This window comes from Tachyglossus aculeatus, chromosome 21 (genome assembly GCF_015852505.1).
Source record: "Tachyglossus aculeatus isolate mTacAcu1 chromosome 21, mTacAcu1.pri, whole genome shotgun sequence".
Classification (NCBI taxonomy): Eukaryota; Metazoa; Chordata; class Mammalia; order Monotremata; family Tachyglossidae; genus Tachyglossus; species Tachyglossus aculeatus.
In genome coordinates, this window is record NC_052086.1 from 58,740,071 (window position 1) to 58,756,384 (window position 16,314).

General features: G+C 47.8%; 1 protein-coding gene across 1 annotated transcript in view; it reads right to left on the reverse strand.

The window, feature by feature from the left end:
* Window positions 1–16,314, reverse strand: part of LOC119942017 (cytochrome P450 3A24-like) — a 39,311-nt gene that overhangs the window by 4,009 nt on the left and 18,988 nt on the right. Inside the window, exons 6-10 of the mRNA XM_038762671.1 lie at window positions 12,868–12,956; window positions 11,512–11,660; window positions 10,130–10,257; window positions 7,757–7,844; window positions 5,477–5,637 (exon numbers count right to left, since the gene is read on the reverse strand). Coding sequence (XP_038618599.1) covers window positions 5,477–5,637; window positions 7,757–7,844; window positions 10,130–10,257; window positions 11,512–11,660; window positions 12,868–12,956 — 615 coding nt within the window. The remainder of the gene's footprint in view (window positions 1–5,476; window positions 5,638–7,756; window positions 7,845–10,129; window positions 10,258–11,511; window positions 11,661–12,867; window positions 12,957–16,314) is intronic.

The following is a 16,314-nucleotide window of genomic DNA, read 5'->3' on the forward strand; positions in this document are numbered from 1 at the left end:
CCGGTTCTCCCCCTCCTCCTTCCCTCAGCCCCAATGATCTGGCCTCCTACTTCATTAATAAAATTAAATCCATCAGGTCTGACCTCCCCAAAGTCACTTCCCCCTGTTCTCCAATCCCCCAGCTCTCAACACTCTCTGCTACTCTCCCATCCTTCCCAGCAGTATCCTCTGAGGAGCTCTCCTCCCTCCTCTCAAGTGCTACTCTGGCCACCTGTGCTTCTGACTCCATTCCCTCTCATCTCATGAAATCTTTCGCTCCATCCCTTCTCCCCTCCTTAACTTCCATCTTCAACTGCTCACTCTCCACTGGTTCCTTCCCCTCTGCCTTCAAACATGCCCATGTCTCTCCCATCCTAAGAAAACCCTCTCTTGACCTCACCTCACCTTCTAGTTATCGCCCCATCTCCCTCCTACCATTCCTTTCCAAACTCCTTGAACGAGTCGTCTACAAGCGCTGCCTCGAATTCCTAAACACCAACTTTCTCCTCGACCCCCTCCAATCTTGCTTCCATCCCCTACATTCCATGGAAACTTCCCTCTCAAAGGTCACCAATGACCTCCTGCTTGCCAAATCCAACGGCTCCTACTCTATCCTAATCCTCCTCGACCTCTCAGCTGCCTTCGACACTGTGGACCACCCCCTTCTCCTCAATACGGTATCCAACCTTGGCTTCACAGACTCCATCCTCTCCTGGTTCTCCTCTTATCTCTCTGGTCATTCATTCTCAGTCTCTTTTGCAGGCTCCTCCTCCCCCTCCCATCCCCTTACTGTAGGGGTTCCTCAAGGTTCAGTTCTTGGTTCCCTTATGTTCTCGATCTACACTCACTCCCTTGGTGACCTCATTCGCTCCCACGGCTTCAACTATCATCTCTACGCTGATGACACCCAAATCTACCTCTCTGCCCCTGCTCTCTCTCCCTCCCTCCAGGCTCGCATCTCCTCCTGCCTTCAGGACATCTCCATCCGGGTGTCTGCCCGCCACCTAAAACTCAACATGTCCAAGACTGAACTCCTTGTCTTCCCTCCCAAACCCTGCCCTCTCCCTGACTTTCCCATCCCTGTTCCTGGAACTACCATCCTTCCCGTCTCACAAGCCCGCAACCTTGGTGTCATCCTCGACTGCGCTCTCTCATTCACCCCTCACATCCAAGCCGTCACCAAAACCTGCCGGTCTCAGCTCCGCAACATTGCCAAGATCCACCCTTTCCTCTCCATCCAAACCGCTACCCTGATCGTTCAAGCTCTCATCCTATCCTGTCTGGATTACTGTATCAGTCTCCTCTTTGATCTCCCATCCTCCTGTCTCTCCCCATTTCTATCCATACTTCACGCCGCTGCCCTGATTGTCTTTGTCCAGAAACGCTCTGGGCATGTTACTCCCCTCCTCAAAAATCTCCAGTGGCTACCAATCAACCTACGCATCAGGCAGAAACTCCTCACCCTCGGCTTCAAGGCTGTCCATCACCTCGCTCCCTCCTACCTCACCTCCCTTCTCTCCTTCTACAGCCCAGCCTGCACCTTCCGCTCCTCTGACACTAATCTCTTCACTGTGCCTCGTTCTCACCTGTCCCGTTGTCGACCCCCGGCCCACATCATCCCCCTGGCCTGGTATGCCCTCCCTCTGCCCATCCGCCAAGCTAGCTCTCTTCCTCCCTTCAAGACCCTACTGAAAGCTCACCTCCTCCAGAAGGCCTTCCCAGACTGAGTCCCCTCCTTCCTCTCCCCCTCCTCCCCCTCTCCGTACCCCCCGCCTTACCTCCTTCCCTTCCCCACATCACCTGTATGTATATATGTTTGTTCGTATTTATTACTCTATTTATTTTACTTGTGCATATTTATTCTATCTATTTAATCTGTTAACATGTTTTGTTTTGTTCTTTGTCTTCCCCTTCTAGACTGTAAGCTCACTGTTGGGTAGGGACCGTCTCTATATGTTGCCAAATTTTACTTCCCAAGCACTTAGTACATTGCTCTGCATACAGTAAGCGCTCCATAAATACAATTGAATGAATGCTCTGTGCTAGCCTCTGCCAGCTCAGACCTCTCAGTCAATCAATGGTATTTATTGTCTGTTGACCTTGATCAGAGTACAGTATTAGGTGCTTGGAGGAGTATAATACAATAGAGTTGATATTCATGATCCCTGAACTTTAAAGAGTTTACAATCAAGAGGAAGAACCTACATGGGCCATAGTTATTCCTTAGTGTTCACTAGCCCATGCAGCAATGTGCCCTTTACACAAAATAAAAATGCTAAATTTGGGGGCGGGGGAAATTGGGAAATCTCGTGGTTACCCAACTACTAAGATATGAAGGAGCATGGTATAGTGGATAGACTACGGGCTTGGGAGTCAAAAGGTCATGGATTCTAATCCTGCCTCCACCACTTGTCTGCTGTGTGACCTTGGGTGAGTCACTTCATTTCTCTGGACCTCAGTTACCTCATTTGTAAAATGGGTATTAAGAGTGTGAGCCCAATGTGGGACAGGGACTGTGTCCAACTCAATTTGCTTGTATCCACCCTAGCACTTAGTACAGTACCTGGCACATAGTAAGCACTTAACAAACACCATAATTATTATGATGATTATGATTATATCCAGCAGTTAGAACAGTGCTTGGCATATAATAAGCACTTAACATATACCATTATTATTATTATTATTATTATTACTACTACTACTATATGTGGGCCACATTCAAGACCAGATTATTGCAGAGGCTCATGGAGGGGAGCCCCGAGTTCCATCTCCCTCCCCCAATGAGGGGCAATCATAAGTCTCGTGATCCTGTGAATATGGCCTTCACCAATAACATCACAAAGATGGAGCCTGAAATAGGCAGATGTCAAGATTACCACTGTGCATGTGCTGTGAAGGAAGGAGCAAGAGGGGATCAGCAGCAGGGATTTCAGATCCTGCTCCACCACCCCTCCTGCTGCCCTAGACTGTAAGCTTGTTGTTGGCAGGGAATGTGTCTATTACATTATTATATTGTACTCTCCCAAGCACTTAGTATCATGATCTGCACACAGTAAGTGCTCAGTCGATACAATTGGTTGACTGACCGACAAGCTCAGTGGTCATTTTAACTGTCTTCACACTGTGGATTACATGGGAAGGGGGTGTTTGGAAATCGTTTTGGGGAACGTGCTGGTGAAGCTTGGCTTTGTCCTCCAGGTTCTACTCTGGCCCTGCCACTGCTACTACCCGAGCCTGGTATGGCTAGCTCTTACAGGGACTGCTATCTTGGAGAGACTGGGGACCAGCTGGGGTGGGCGAAAGGATGGGAAGCCCAAGAGATTGGTCCATGGCAGCGTGCCTCAGTGGAAGGAGCACGGGCTTGGGAGTCAGAGGTCATGGGTTCTAATCCCGGCTCTGCCACTTGTCAGCTGTGTGACTTTGGACAAGTCACTTAACTTCTCTGTGCCTCAGTGACCTCATCTGTAAAATGGGGATTAAGACTGTGAGCCCTACGTGGGACAACCTGATTACCTTGTATCCCCCAAGCGCTTAGAACAGTGCTTGGCACATAGTAAGCGCCTAACAAATATCATTATTATTGTTAGAGAGCTCGGGTCTGAGCGTGAGAAGGACCTGGGTTCTATTTCTTGGTCTATGACATGTCTTCTGTGTGAAGCTGAGTAAATCATTTTTCACTTCTCTGGGCCTCAGTGCCCTCATCTGTAAAATGGGAGTTAAGTGTGTGAGCCCCTTGTGGGGCAGGGACAGTGTCCAACCTGATTAACTTGTATCTACCCCAGCATTTAAAACAGTGCTTAGCATATAGTAAGTGCTTAACAAGTATTATTCCTCTTCTTCTTCTTCTTCTTCTTATTATTATTATTATTATTATAAGATGTGACTGGGAGATCCTTTTAGTCTCCCCACTTGGGATCTGCATCTTTCAAGGGACTGTGGGGAGGCCTTCTATGGAGGGAGAATGGGGGCAGCAGCCCCAGCGGACACAGAATCAAGGCTGCCAAAGAGACCTTTCCCGCTCCCTTCTGCATCTCCCTGACTTGCTCCCTCTGTTCTTTCCCCCTTCCAGCCCCACAGAGCTTATGTACATATCTGTAATACATTTATTTACATTAATGTCTGTCTCCCCTCCCAGACTGTAAGCTTGTTGTGGGCAGGGAATGTGTCTGTTTACTGTTGTATTGTACTCTCCCAAGCACTTAGTACAGTGCTCTGCACACAGTAAACTCTCAGTAAGTACGGTTTGAATGGATGACTAGTGCGGGAGTGTTTGGTGCTGGGCGGGTTCAGGACTGTAGGCAACCACCTCCCGATATCTTCTGGCTGCCCCTCGCTTACTCCAGCCCTCTTTCTGCCCGGGCCTGAAGGGTACCACATGGGCTGTTACTAGGTGAGCCTCTGAATGGTTTGGCCTAGTCTGGGTTTAAGGATGGATGAATTCCTAGAGCTCGGTTGGTGGGCTGCCGATTTAAAAGCCCCTATCCCTCCTGTTGCTGCCTTTTCATATCATCCAGTGCTAATGGCTGTGCACAGGAGGCTCTCAGTCTAAGAGGAAGGGATAGCAGGGATTTGTTACCATTTTATATATGTGGAAACTGAGGCACAGGGAGGTTAAGTGACTGGCCAAAGGTCACCCAGTAGTGGCGGAGCCGGGTCTCCTGACTTTCAGTCACCTATTCTTTCCACTAGGCCAGACACTCTCCCAAGCACTTAGAATGGTAATAATAATAACTGTGGGATTTGTTAAGTGCTTAGAGAAGCAGCCTGGTCTAGTGGACAGAGGACAAGTCTGGGAGTCAGAAGGATCTGGGTTCTAATCCTGGCTCCATCACTTGATGAGAGCATTTGTTATGCATTTACTATGTGCCAAGCACAGTTCTAAGTGCTATCTGCTGTGTGACCTCGGGCAAGTCACTTAACTTCTCTATGCCTCAGTTATCTCATCCGCAAAACTGGGATTAAGACTGTGAGCCCCATGTGGGACAGGGACTGAGTAACCTGATTTCCTTGTATCTACCCCAGCGCCTAGGACACTGCCTGGTACATAGTAAGCGCTGAACAAATACCATAAAAAGGTGCTCACTGTGTGCCAAGCCCTGTAATAAGCACTGGCATAGATACAAGATAATCAGGTCAGACACAGTCCCTAACCCTCATATTGTTCACAGTCAAAGTAAGAGGGACAACAGGAATGTAATCCCCATTTTGCAGATGAAGAAACTGAAGTACAGAGAAGTTACAAAGCAAGAAGACATTGGTTGATATATGGAGTGGACCTCTTGTGGTCTCTATCAGATTTGGTATTAGAAACATTATTCATATGTTGGCAGTAGCTCTAATCTATTATCCTCAGTCCAGTGAAAGGTACTAACACTAGGTACTCAGACCTGGTTCTGAGTTCAGAGTCAGGCCTGGCTAAGGGAGAAAAACAGACTTTCACCAAACAATTACTAGACTGGTGCACCACTGGATAACTGGCCTTTGGTCATCTTACCTTGTTAGGTAGAATGCTGTCTATTTCCTCTTGCAGTTTCTTCTGGACTTCAGGATGAGTAGCCAAGTTGTAAGACACAAAGTTAAGAGTCAAGCTGGTGGTTTGGAATCCAGCAAAAATAAAGATGATGGACTGAGCTGAGATCTCCATGTCAGTCATTTCTGGAAAGAAAGAAAAAAGCCACACACATTAACACAATGAAAGCAGCAGGAGAGCTACTGTCTGGCTCATTTGCTCATCCCCTTGTGAAACGGTTTGCTCCACACCCTGGTTTGGTGCGGTTTCAGTTATTTAACCTCAATTGCAAAGTTTCACATTAGATTTACGGCCCCTGCCCGATTTGTATGAATTGTCTATCTGACAGGGATGAAGGTAATTGGATACCAAAAACCATCAGATACGGATGGTTGAGTTACATATGAACAACTGTCCTGCGGAATATGGTGGCAATTTGATGTCTTGTGACAGCTCAGTGATCCTTTGCAGGAAAGCATAGAACTAGAGTACACTGGAGCACTTTTTGGGGTCATGGTCAAATCGAGGTTGCCCTGCGCTAATGTAGGGATCAGAGGGAGGTGGTTTGAGAAATCAAACTTCTTTTCCCACTGCCACTGTTGCACAACTATTTGGCTCTGATGGAAAGTCACTCTCTGTCTCTGTTCGGTGATGGGCTTTGCTCACTTACAGGGGAAATTGTCAGGAACTTAAGGTAGTAGAGAACTCTCACTCCTCAGGACCCTTCTCAGAAGGAAAGCTGATGACCTCAGTCACTTGTGGGGGAGGAAATGGACAAAGAGACAGGACAGAGAAAAGTTCATTTAACCTGGAACCAGGAAAGAATGGAACAGGCCCTACCTGCTTCTGAGACAGCAAGAATTTAGTGATTGTCTTTGACCAGAAGGGCTGAGTTCTGGCTGAGTAATCCATCCGTTTGTTTGTTTTATGGTACTTGTTAAACACTTAATATGTGCCAAACACTGCTGTAAGTGCTGGGGTAGATAAAGTTCATTCATTCATTCAATCGCATTTATTGAGCACTCACTGTATGCAGAACTCTGTACTAAGCTCTTGGGAATTAAATATTGGCAACTTATGGAGACAGTCCCTACCCTATAATGGGCTCATAGTCTAGAAGTCAATCAGGTTGAACAAGTCCCTGTCCCACATGGGGCTCACACACTTATCCTCATTTTACAGATGAGGTAACTGAGGCACAGAGAAGTTGAATGACTTGTCCAAATGGCAGCGCTAGGATTAGAACCCAGGTCCTTCTGACCCCAGGCCTGTACTCTATTCACTAGGCCATGTTGCTTCAACAAAGGTATTAGACACATTCCCCGATCACAATGAGGTTACAGTCTAGAGAAGGAGACAGACATTAACATAAAGAGTGTGTGGCTAAGTGGATAGAGCATGGACCTGGGAGTCGAAGTCATGGGTTCTAATAATGGCTCCACCACTTGTCTGCTAGGTGACCTTGAGCAAGTCACTTCACTTCCTCCGTGCCTCAGTTACCTCATCTGTAAAATGGAGATTGAGATTGTGAGCCCCACGTGGGAGAGAAACTGTGTCCAATTTGATGAATTTATAGGTACCCTGTGCTTAGATCAGTGCATGGCACATAGTAAGCGCTGAACAAGTACCGTTATTTCAGTGCTTAGAACAGTGCTTGGCACAAAGTAAGTGCTTAACAAATACCATCATTCTTCTTATTCTTATTAATAATAGTAACATAAATGAGTAATTTATAATCCACCCCTTCACGGGGATGGCATTCTGGCATCTTGATATAGAGTGCTGCAGAATCCTTGCCCCTGCAGGCTGCCCCATCTAAGCTGGGATTCCTGCTTCCAGGGGGCAGCAGCAATGGCACTGGCCCATCCCCAGATGGACTGGAACGGTCTGCAGAGCTAGGGTCGCTGCTGAGTCTTGGATCGGCTGGGTTCCTGCCAGGATGAGACTCTGGCCTGGAACTGTGATGCCATTTCTACAATGCCAAGTTCCTCCATTCCTGGAGCGGCGCTACCACCTGGCAGATGCTTCTACCCATTTCCAGATGTGGAGTTGGTAGCTGTTGCTTCATGATCTTGGCCTGCACGGAGCTTCCCTTGGCATGAGGCCCTCCAAGGAGGCCCTATCTCCTTCTCCCTTTTTCTCTGGCCCTTTAGACAGCCACGGGATTTTTGCCAAAGATGTGCACTAGAAAATCACTGACGAGCTGTTCTCGTCTTGTACTCTGGATCCTACCCGAGAGAACTCTTTCTGCTATCATAGCATTACCTTTGTAGGAGTGATTCTTCTCACTGGCTTCAGAGTTACCATCTGAGGACTGGGCATCAACCATCAGTTGCAGAAAATCCACTCTGCCCTGGAAATGAAAAAGAAGATTCAGAAGAGCAGGCATGGGATGGGTGCCTATAAATCCTGCTGGTTTTCCTCACCAATATTTCCCATATCCTCCCTTCCAACTTCCACCCTGCATCAAGTCCTATAAAAATCACATTTCCTCCAAGAGGGCTTCCTCAATGAAGCCCTCATTTCCCCAGTTCCCTATCCAGTCTGTGTCACCTGTTCACTTGGATCTGTCCCCTTTAAGCACTTGATATTCACCTCACCCTCAGCCCCACAGTACTTACATACATAGCTGTAATTTATTTTACTGTCTGTGTCTGCCTCTAGACTTTAAGCTCCTCATGGGAGGGGAACGTGTCTACCAACTTTCTCCCAAGTGCTCAGTGCAGTGTTCTGCACATTGTAAGCCTCAATAAAGAGCTCTGATTGATTGTGGCTTGGCCCTGGTTCTACAAGAGAAGCAGCATTGCATAGTGGATAGAGCAGGGGCCTGGGAGTCAGAAGGTCATGGGTTCTAATCCTGGCTCCACCACTTGTCTGCTGCCTTCGACACTGTGGACCACCCCCTTCTCCTCAACACGCTATCCAACCTTGGCTTCACAGACTCCATCCTCTCCTGGTTCTCCTCTTATCACTCCAGTCATTCATTCTCACTCTCTTCTAAAGGCTTGTCCTCCCCCTCCCGTCCCCTTACTGTGGGGGTTCCTCAAGGTTCAGTTCTTGGTCCCCTTCTGTTCTCAATCTACACTCACTCCCTTGGTGACCTCATTCGCTCCCACGGCTTCAACTATCATCTCTACGCTGATGATACCCAAATCTACGTCTCTGCCCCTGCTCTCTCCCCCTCCCTCCAGGCTCACATCTCCTCCTGCCTTCAGGACATCTCCATCTGGATGTCTGCCCGCCACCTAAAACTCAACATGTCCAAGACTGAACTCCTTGTCTTCCCTCCCAAACCCTGCCCTCTCCCTGACTTTCCCATCACTGTTGATGGCACTACCATCCTTCCCATTTCACAGGCCCGCAAACTTGGTGTCATCCTTGACTCCGCTCTCTCGTTCACCCCTCACATCGAAGCCGTCACCAAAACCTGCCAGTCTCAGCTCCACAACATTGCCAAGATCCGCCCTTTCCTCTCCATCCAAACTGCTACCCTGCTCGTTCAAGCTATCATCCTATCCTGTCTGGAGTACTGTATCAGCCTCCTCTCCGATCTCCCATCCTCGTGTCTCTCCCCACTTCAATCCATACTTCATGCCGCTGCCTGGATTGTCTTTGTCCAGAAACGCTCTGGGCATGTTACTTCCCTCCTCAAAAATCTCCAGTGGCTACCAATCAATCTGCACATCAGGCAGAAATTCCTCACCCTCAGATTCAAGGCTCTTCATCGCCTCGCCCCCTCCTACCTCACCTCCCTTCTCTCCTTCTACAGACCAGCCCACACCCTCCAATCCTCTGCCACTAATCTCCTCACCATGCCTCATTCTTGCCTGTCCTGCCGTCGACCCCCGGACCACGTCATCCCTCTGGCCTGGAATGCCCTCCCTCCCCACATCCACCAACCTAGCTCTCTTCCTCCCTTCAAGGCCCTACTGAGAGCTCCTCCAGGAGACCTTCCCAGACTGAGCCCCCCCCCCCCTTCTCCCTTGTCCCCCTCTTCATCCCCCCTGTGTTACCTCCTTCCCTTCCCCACAGTACCTGTATATATGTTTGTACATATTTATTACACTATTTATTTATTTATTTTACTTGTACATATCTATTCTATTTATTTTATTTTGTTAATATGTTTGGTTTTGCTCTCTGTCTCCCCCTTCTAGACTGTGAGCCCTTGGGTAGGGACCGTCTCTATATGTTGCCAACTTGTACTTCCCAAGCGCTTAATACAGTGCTCTGCACACAGTAATAGCTCAATAAATACAATTGATTGATTGATTGATTGACCTTGGCATGTAACTTCATTTCTCTGGGCCTCAGTTTCCTCATCTGTGAAATGGGGATTGAGACTGTGACCATCTCTATATGTTGCCAACTTGTACTTCCCAAGCGCTTAGTACAGTGCTCTGCACACAGTAAGTGCTCAATAAATACGATTGATTGATTGATGGAGCCCTAAATGGTTCAGAGACTGTGTCTAAGCCGATTTGCTTGTATCCACCCCAGTGTTTAGTAAAGTGCCTGGCACATAGTAAGTGTTTAATAAATACCACAGTTTTTGTTATTATTATTATTATTTCAGCCTGGCAGCTGGATGCTACTGCTATAGGGCCACTGATTTGGGAGTGATGGAATTGGACTGACCGTGTGGACACCTTTCTGCCTCTTCTCTTTGAAGCTGTGGATGACTCCAGCAAAGAATTCCAAGGATTCCTGGGAAATCACTGTCAGGTTCATCTTTACCAAAAGTGGCATGAGGAAAGGAAACACCACTGAAAGGAATGAGAGAGGGAATCTATGAATGGCACGTGCACCTGAGCAGCTCTCTGGAGCTCAGAGTGCTGGGGATGAGGGCAACAGTCTTAGGAGGAAAAACTAAGGGGAGAAGAGTTTCTGGGGCTTTCACAAAACAATTAACCCGTTACCACTGAAAACAGAAATATTCAGAGTTTCTGCAAAGTGATTGTTTTCTCAACTAGTTAGAGACATTAGGGTCTGTCTACATCTGGCTAAAATCTGGAAGCAGGGCTAGGTTGAAAAAGTAATTAAGAGCAGAAACCTTCTGTAGACATAGCAGACAGGCCTAGTGAGGCCATAGGTTATGAAAAAAAGTGATTTTTCCCCCTAATTCACTCTGTCAAGTTTCTAGAGGACTGGGACTGATTGGGTTTTCTCCTTCAGTTCAGTACTTTGCACACAGAACTTGCTCAAAAATACTATTGACTCCAGCCAAAGAATGCACTTTTTGACAATTACCTACTCTTGCAAACTGACTCGTTGACACTCTATCCTGTAGCACAGATTTAAGAAGTGTGAAGACCTCTATCTTGGTCTTTTATTATTTTTAAACATTCAGGGGATGTGGGTTCCATTCCCAACTCCACCACTTCTCTGCTGTGTGACCTTGGGCAAGCCACATTACTTCTCTGTGCTTCAGTTACCTCATCTATAAAATGGTGATTAAAATTGTGAGCCCCACATGGGATAACCTGATTACTCTGCATCCACCCTAGTGTTTGGAACAGTGCTTGGCTCTAACAAATACCATTATTATTATTATTATTATTATCATCATTATCATTATTTTCAGTTGCTAGGCATCGAGCTGCCCAAGACTGAGGATCAGGAAATGGGGGTTCTAGTCTCAACTTGTGTGACCTTGGGCAATTTACCTCTCTATACCTGTTTCCTCTCCTGTAAAATGAAGATAAAATACCCATTCTCCCTTTCTCTTAGACTGTGAACGTCATGACAGCTAGGAACTGCCAGACCTGATTATTTTGAACCCTCTCCAGTGCTTAGCACAGTGCCAGACATATAGTAAAAGCTTAAGAATCTAACACTAGAGAGCTGTCTCTAATCTTCTGCTCGATTAAACGTCTTGACCTTGGTGCTATCTGTGGGAAATGGAGCTGTAGATTCAGAGTTTCTAGCTGTTTCTTTATGACTGGGATCCAAAGAGTGTCTCTTTCTCAGGCTCCCCCTCTGGATGGGCCTTATGTGGAAAAGAGGGTTGGATGTCCTACCTGAGAACAGGAGCAGAGGGCTTAAAAAACGGAAAGAGAGTAACTTATTGATCTGATTAACGAAAGGGTCATTGGGATTGTTCATCGAATCTATGTCCACTCCAAAGGAGGTACTGGTGACCACGTCCAGACTGTATGACCCGAAGATTCTGAAGAACAGAGAATTCAGGTTAGAAAGAGATCCAGTCGACATGACTATAACATTCCCCTGGACCCTCATGGAATGGGACATTTTTGCTAAGAAAAATCTCTTCATTATTTCCCTAAGAAGCCAGTTACTTCAGAAAAGCCAGGTGTTCATTACCAGTCAGTCAGTCAGCCAATTGTATTTATAGACCATTCACTATATGCAGGGCACTGTACTAAGCCCTTGGAGAGCATGATGTAACAATAAACTCACACATTCCCTGCCCACAGTGAGCTTACAGTGTAGAAGGGGATTACCATATAATCCATCACTTGGGATGGAACATCAGGTTCTCATAGGAGGTGGCCGCCTTTGCCAACCTCTCGTCTCAAGGGCATGGGTAGACCCACTCCACTGAGAATACAGGAAATGCAGGGCTGGGAGGAGGAGCCATGGCCTGAAACAAGTCAGCTCACCTGCACTTCTGAATGATCTCTGGGATGCTTTAATGACCGTGCTGCAGAGACTGGAACGATCTGCTTGAGTTAACTTCTAATCAATGAGTCAGTAGTATTTATTATGTGCTTATTGTTTGCACTTGGGAGAGTACAGTACAACAGAGTTGGTAGACACATTCCCTGCCCACAGCGTCCAATGCTCAAGCCAGCTGCACAGCCTGGCGTGGAGAACATTCTTAGAGTGACTTGAACATTAACATTAGGCTTTAAAAGCCATCTCCCCGAAGAGCTGTCTGATCAGAGTGAGGACCATGGCGGACATTAATATAAAATTTTCAGGATTCAGAGTTTCTTCAGGGTCATTTTCTAGATCTCCTTTCATTCCCAAGGGGCTATGCTAGTCAGGAACTCTGAGTATCTTAACAATGTGCTCGATGTTCAGCATCCATGAGAACCTTCCCCCTCCACCCACTTACGTTAGTCAGTTGTATTTATGGAGCGCTTACTGTGTGCAGAGCATTGTACTAAGTGCTTGGGAGAGTGCAATAGAACAGACACATTCCCTGCCCACAACGAACTTACATTCTAGACCTCCCAGATCCATTTGTTCTGATCAACAAAACCACCATACCAGTTGCTTTTCCTCCCATGTCTCAGAGAGTCAATCAATCAGTGGTATTTACTGAGTACTTACCATTTGCAGAGCACTGTACTTAGAACCTGGGAGAATACAATCCCAAAGGAAAGGTAAACAGAGACAATCCTACTCACTCCTTCATATTCACTGGCTCATTCTTCTCCACCTTCTTCTCAATATTTTGCACCAAAATTTTTCCATAATGTTTGATGATTGGCAACATCTGAAACATAATCCAAAATCAGTCAGCCCTCAATTATGTTTGGATTACTCTAAAGGGACACAGGCAATTAGCTCCTTGAGGGCTCATACCTAAATGAATCAGGTATTAAGTTTTAAGTAAGATCCCTTTCATCCTGGACCTATTCCTTTCCAGCTCTCTACTCCTCCTCGCCCTAACTGAAACATGGCTGTCTCCGGATGACACGGTCTCTTCTGCTGCTCTCTCCAGTGCAGGCCTCTTCTTCTTCCACTCCCCCAGACTCACCGGAAAAGGAGGAGGTGTCAGTTTCCTTCTCGCCCCCCGATGTCGCTTTCGCACTATCACTCCTCCCCCTTCCCTTTCCTTCCCTTCCTTTGAAGCCCACATTATTCGCCTCTACCACCCCCTCCAGATTCTTGTAGCCGTCATCTACCGCCCTCCCAGACCCACTTCCAACTTCTTTAACGACTTTGACCTCTTCCTCACCTTCCTTCTCTCCTTCTCTATGCCCACTCTGATCCTCGGAGACTTCAATATCCACATGGATATCCCTGACGACTCCTGTGCTGCCCGCCTTCGATCTCTCCTTGACACTGCCAACCTCTTCCTCCACCCCACCTCACCCACTCACCAACTTGGTCATACCCTCGACCTCATCATCTCCTATCACTGCACTGTGTCCACCCTCACCAACTCTGAAATCCCTCTCTCTGATCATAATCTTCTCACCTGCCTCCTCACTCACACTCCTTTCCCCTGTAAATCTGTATTACTCCCTCACAGAGATCTCCGTTCTCTGGACCCCACCCATCTTTCAGAGCACCTCACACCCCACCTTGCCACCCTCTCCTCTCTACCAGGTCTTGATGATCAGATTACTGCTCTCAACTCTACCCTTTCTACTCAGCTAGACTCACTCGTTCCCCTTTCCCTTTGCCGCTCTCGTACCACTAACCCACAGCCCTGGATCTCTGCCACTGTCCGCCTCCTTCGCTCTTATGCTCGAGCTGCCGAACACTGCTGGCGAAAGTCTAAACACCATGCCAACCTCGTTCACTTCAAGTTTATCCTTTCCTGCCTTAACTCAGCCCTCTCTTCTGCCAGACAAAACTATTTCTCCTCCCTTATTGACACCCATACCCATCACCCCCGCCAGCTCCTCCGTACATTCAACTCCCTTCTCAGACCCCCAGTTCCTCCCCCTCTTCCTTCCCTTACCCCCAACGATCTGGCCTCCTACTTCATTAACAAAATTAAATCCATCAGGTCAGACGTCCCCAAAGTCACTTCCCCACCTTCTCCAACCCCCCGGCTCTCAACACTCTCTGCTACTCTCCCATCCTTCCCAGCAGTATCCTCAGAGGAGCTCTCCTCCCTGCTCTCAAGTGCTACTCCAGCCACCTGTGCTTCTGACCCCATTCCCTCTCATCTCATGAAATCTCTTGCTCCATCCCTTCTCCCCTCCTTAACTTCCATCTTCAACCGCTCACTCTCCATTGGTTCCTTCCCCTCTGCCTTCAAACATGCCCATGTCTCTCCCATCCTAAAAAAAACCCTCTCTTGACCCCACCTCACCTTCTAGCTATCGCCCCATATCCCTCCTACCATTCCTTTCCAAGCTCCTTGAACAAGTTGTCTACACTCGCTGCCTAGAATTCCTCAACAACAACTCTCTCCTCGACCCCCTCCAGTCTGGCTTCCATCCCCTACATTCCACGGAAACTGCCCTCTCAAAGGTCACCAATGACCTCCTTCTTGCCAAATCCAACAGCTCATACTCTGTCCTAATCCTCCTCGACCTCTCAGCTGCCTTCGACACTGTGGACCACCCCTTTCTCCTCAACACACTATCTGACCTTGGCTTCACAGACTCCGTCCTCTCCTGGTTCTCCTCTTATCTCTCCAGTCATTCATTCTCACTCTCTTTTGCAGGCTCCTCCTCCCCCTCCCATCCTCTTCCTGTGGGGGTTCCCCAAGGTTCAGTGCTTGGTCCCCTTCTGTTCTCGATCTACACGCACTCCCTTGGTGACCTCATTCGCTCCCACGGCTTCAACTATCATCTCTACGCTGATGACACCCAGATCTACATCTCTACCCCTGCTCTCTCCCCCTCTCTCCAGGCTCGCATCTCCTCCTGCCTTCAGGACATCTCCATCTGGATGTCTGCCCGCCACCTAAAGCTCAACATGTCGAAGACTGAACTCCTTGTCTTCCCTCCCAAACCTTGCCCTCTCCCTGACTTTTCCATCTCTGCTGATGGCACTACCATCCTTCCCATCTCACAAGCCCGCAACCTTGGTGTCATCCTCGACTCTGCTCTCTCATTCACCCCTCACATCCAAGCCGTCACCAAAACCTGCCGGTCTCAGCTCCGCAACATTGCCAAGATCAGCCCTTTCCTCTCCATCCATACCGCTACCCTGCTCATTCAAGCTCTCATCCTATCCCGTCTGGACTACTGCATCAGCCTTCTCTCTGATCTCCCATCCTCGTGTCTCTCCCCACCTCAATCCATACTTCATGCTGCTGCCCGGATTATCTTTGTCCAGAAACGCTCTGGGCATATTACTCCCCTCCTCAAAAATCTCCAGTGGCTACCAATCAATCTACGCATCAGGCAGAAACTCCTCACCCTGGGCTTCAAGGCTCTCTATCACCTTGCCCCGCCTACCTCACCTCCTTTCTCTCCTTCTATAGCCCAGCCCACACCCTCCGCTCCTCTGCCGCTAATCTCCTCACCGTACCTCGTTCTCGTCTGTCCTGCCATCGACCCCCGGCCCATGTCATCCCCCGGGCCTGGAATGCCCTCCCTCTGCCCATCTGCCAAGCTAGCTCTCTTCCTCCCTTCAAGGCCCTACTGAGAGCTCACCTCCTCCAGGAGGTCTTCCCAGACTGAGCCCCTTCCCTCCTCTCCCCCTCGTCCCCTTCTCCATCCCCCCCATCTTACCTCCTTCCCTTCCCCACAGCACCTGTATATATGTATTTATGTTTGTACATATTTATTACTCTATTTATTTATTTATTTATTTTACTTGTACATATCTATTCTATTTATTTTATTTTGTTAGTATGTTTGGTTTTGTTCTCTGTCTCCCCCTTTTAGACTGTGAGCCCACTGTTGGGCAGGGACTGTCTCTATATGTTGCCAATTTGTACTTCCCAAGCGCTTAGTACAGTGCTCTGCACACAGTAAGTGCTCAATAAATACGATTGATGATGATTGATGAATTAATATAATTTATTGAGTACTTATTATTTGACTCGATGGCACTTAATAATAATTATGTGCAGAACAGTAAGGGCTTGGGAGGATACAGTAGAATTAATGGACATGATCCTTGCCCTCAAGGACTTTACAATCTACAGATATAAATGGGGT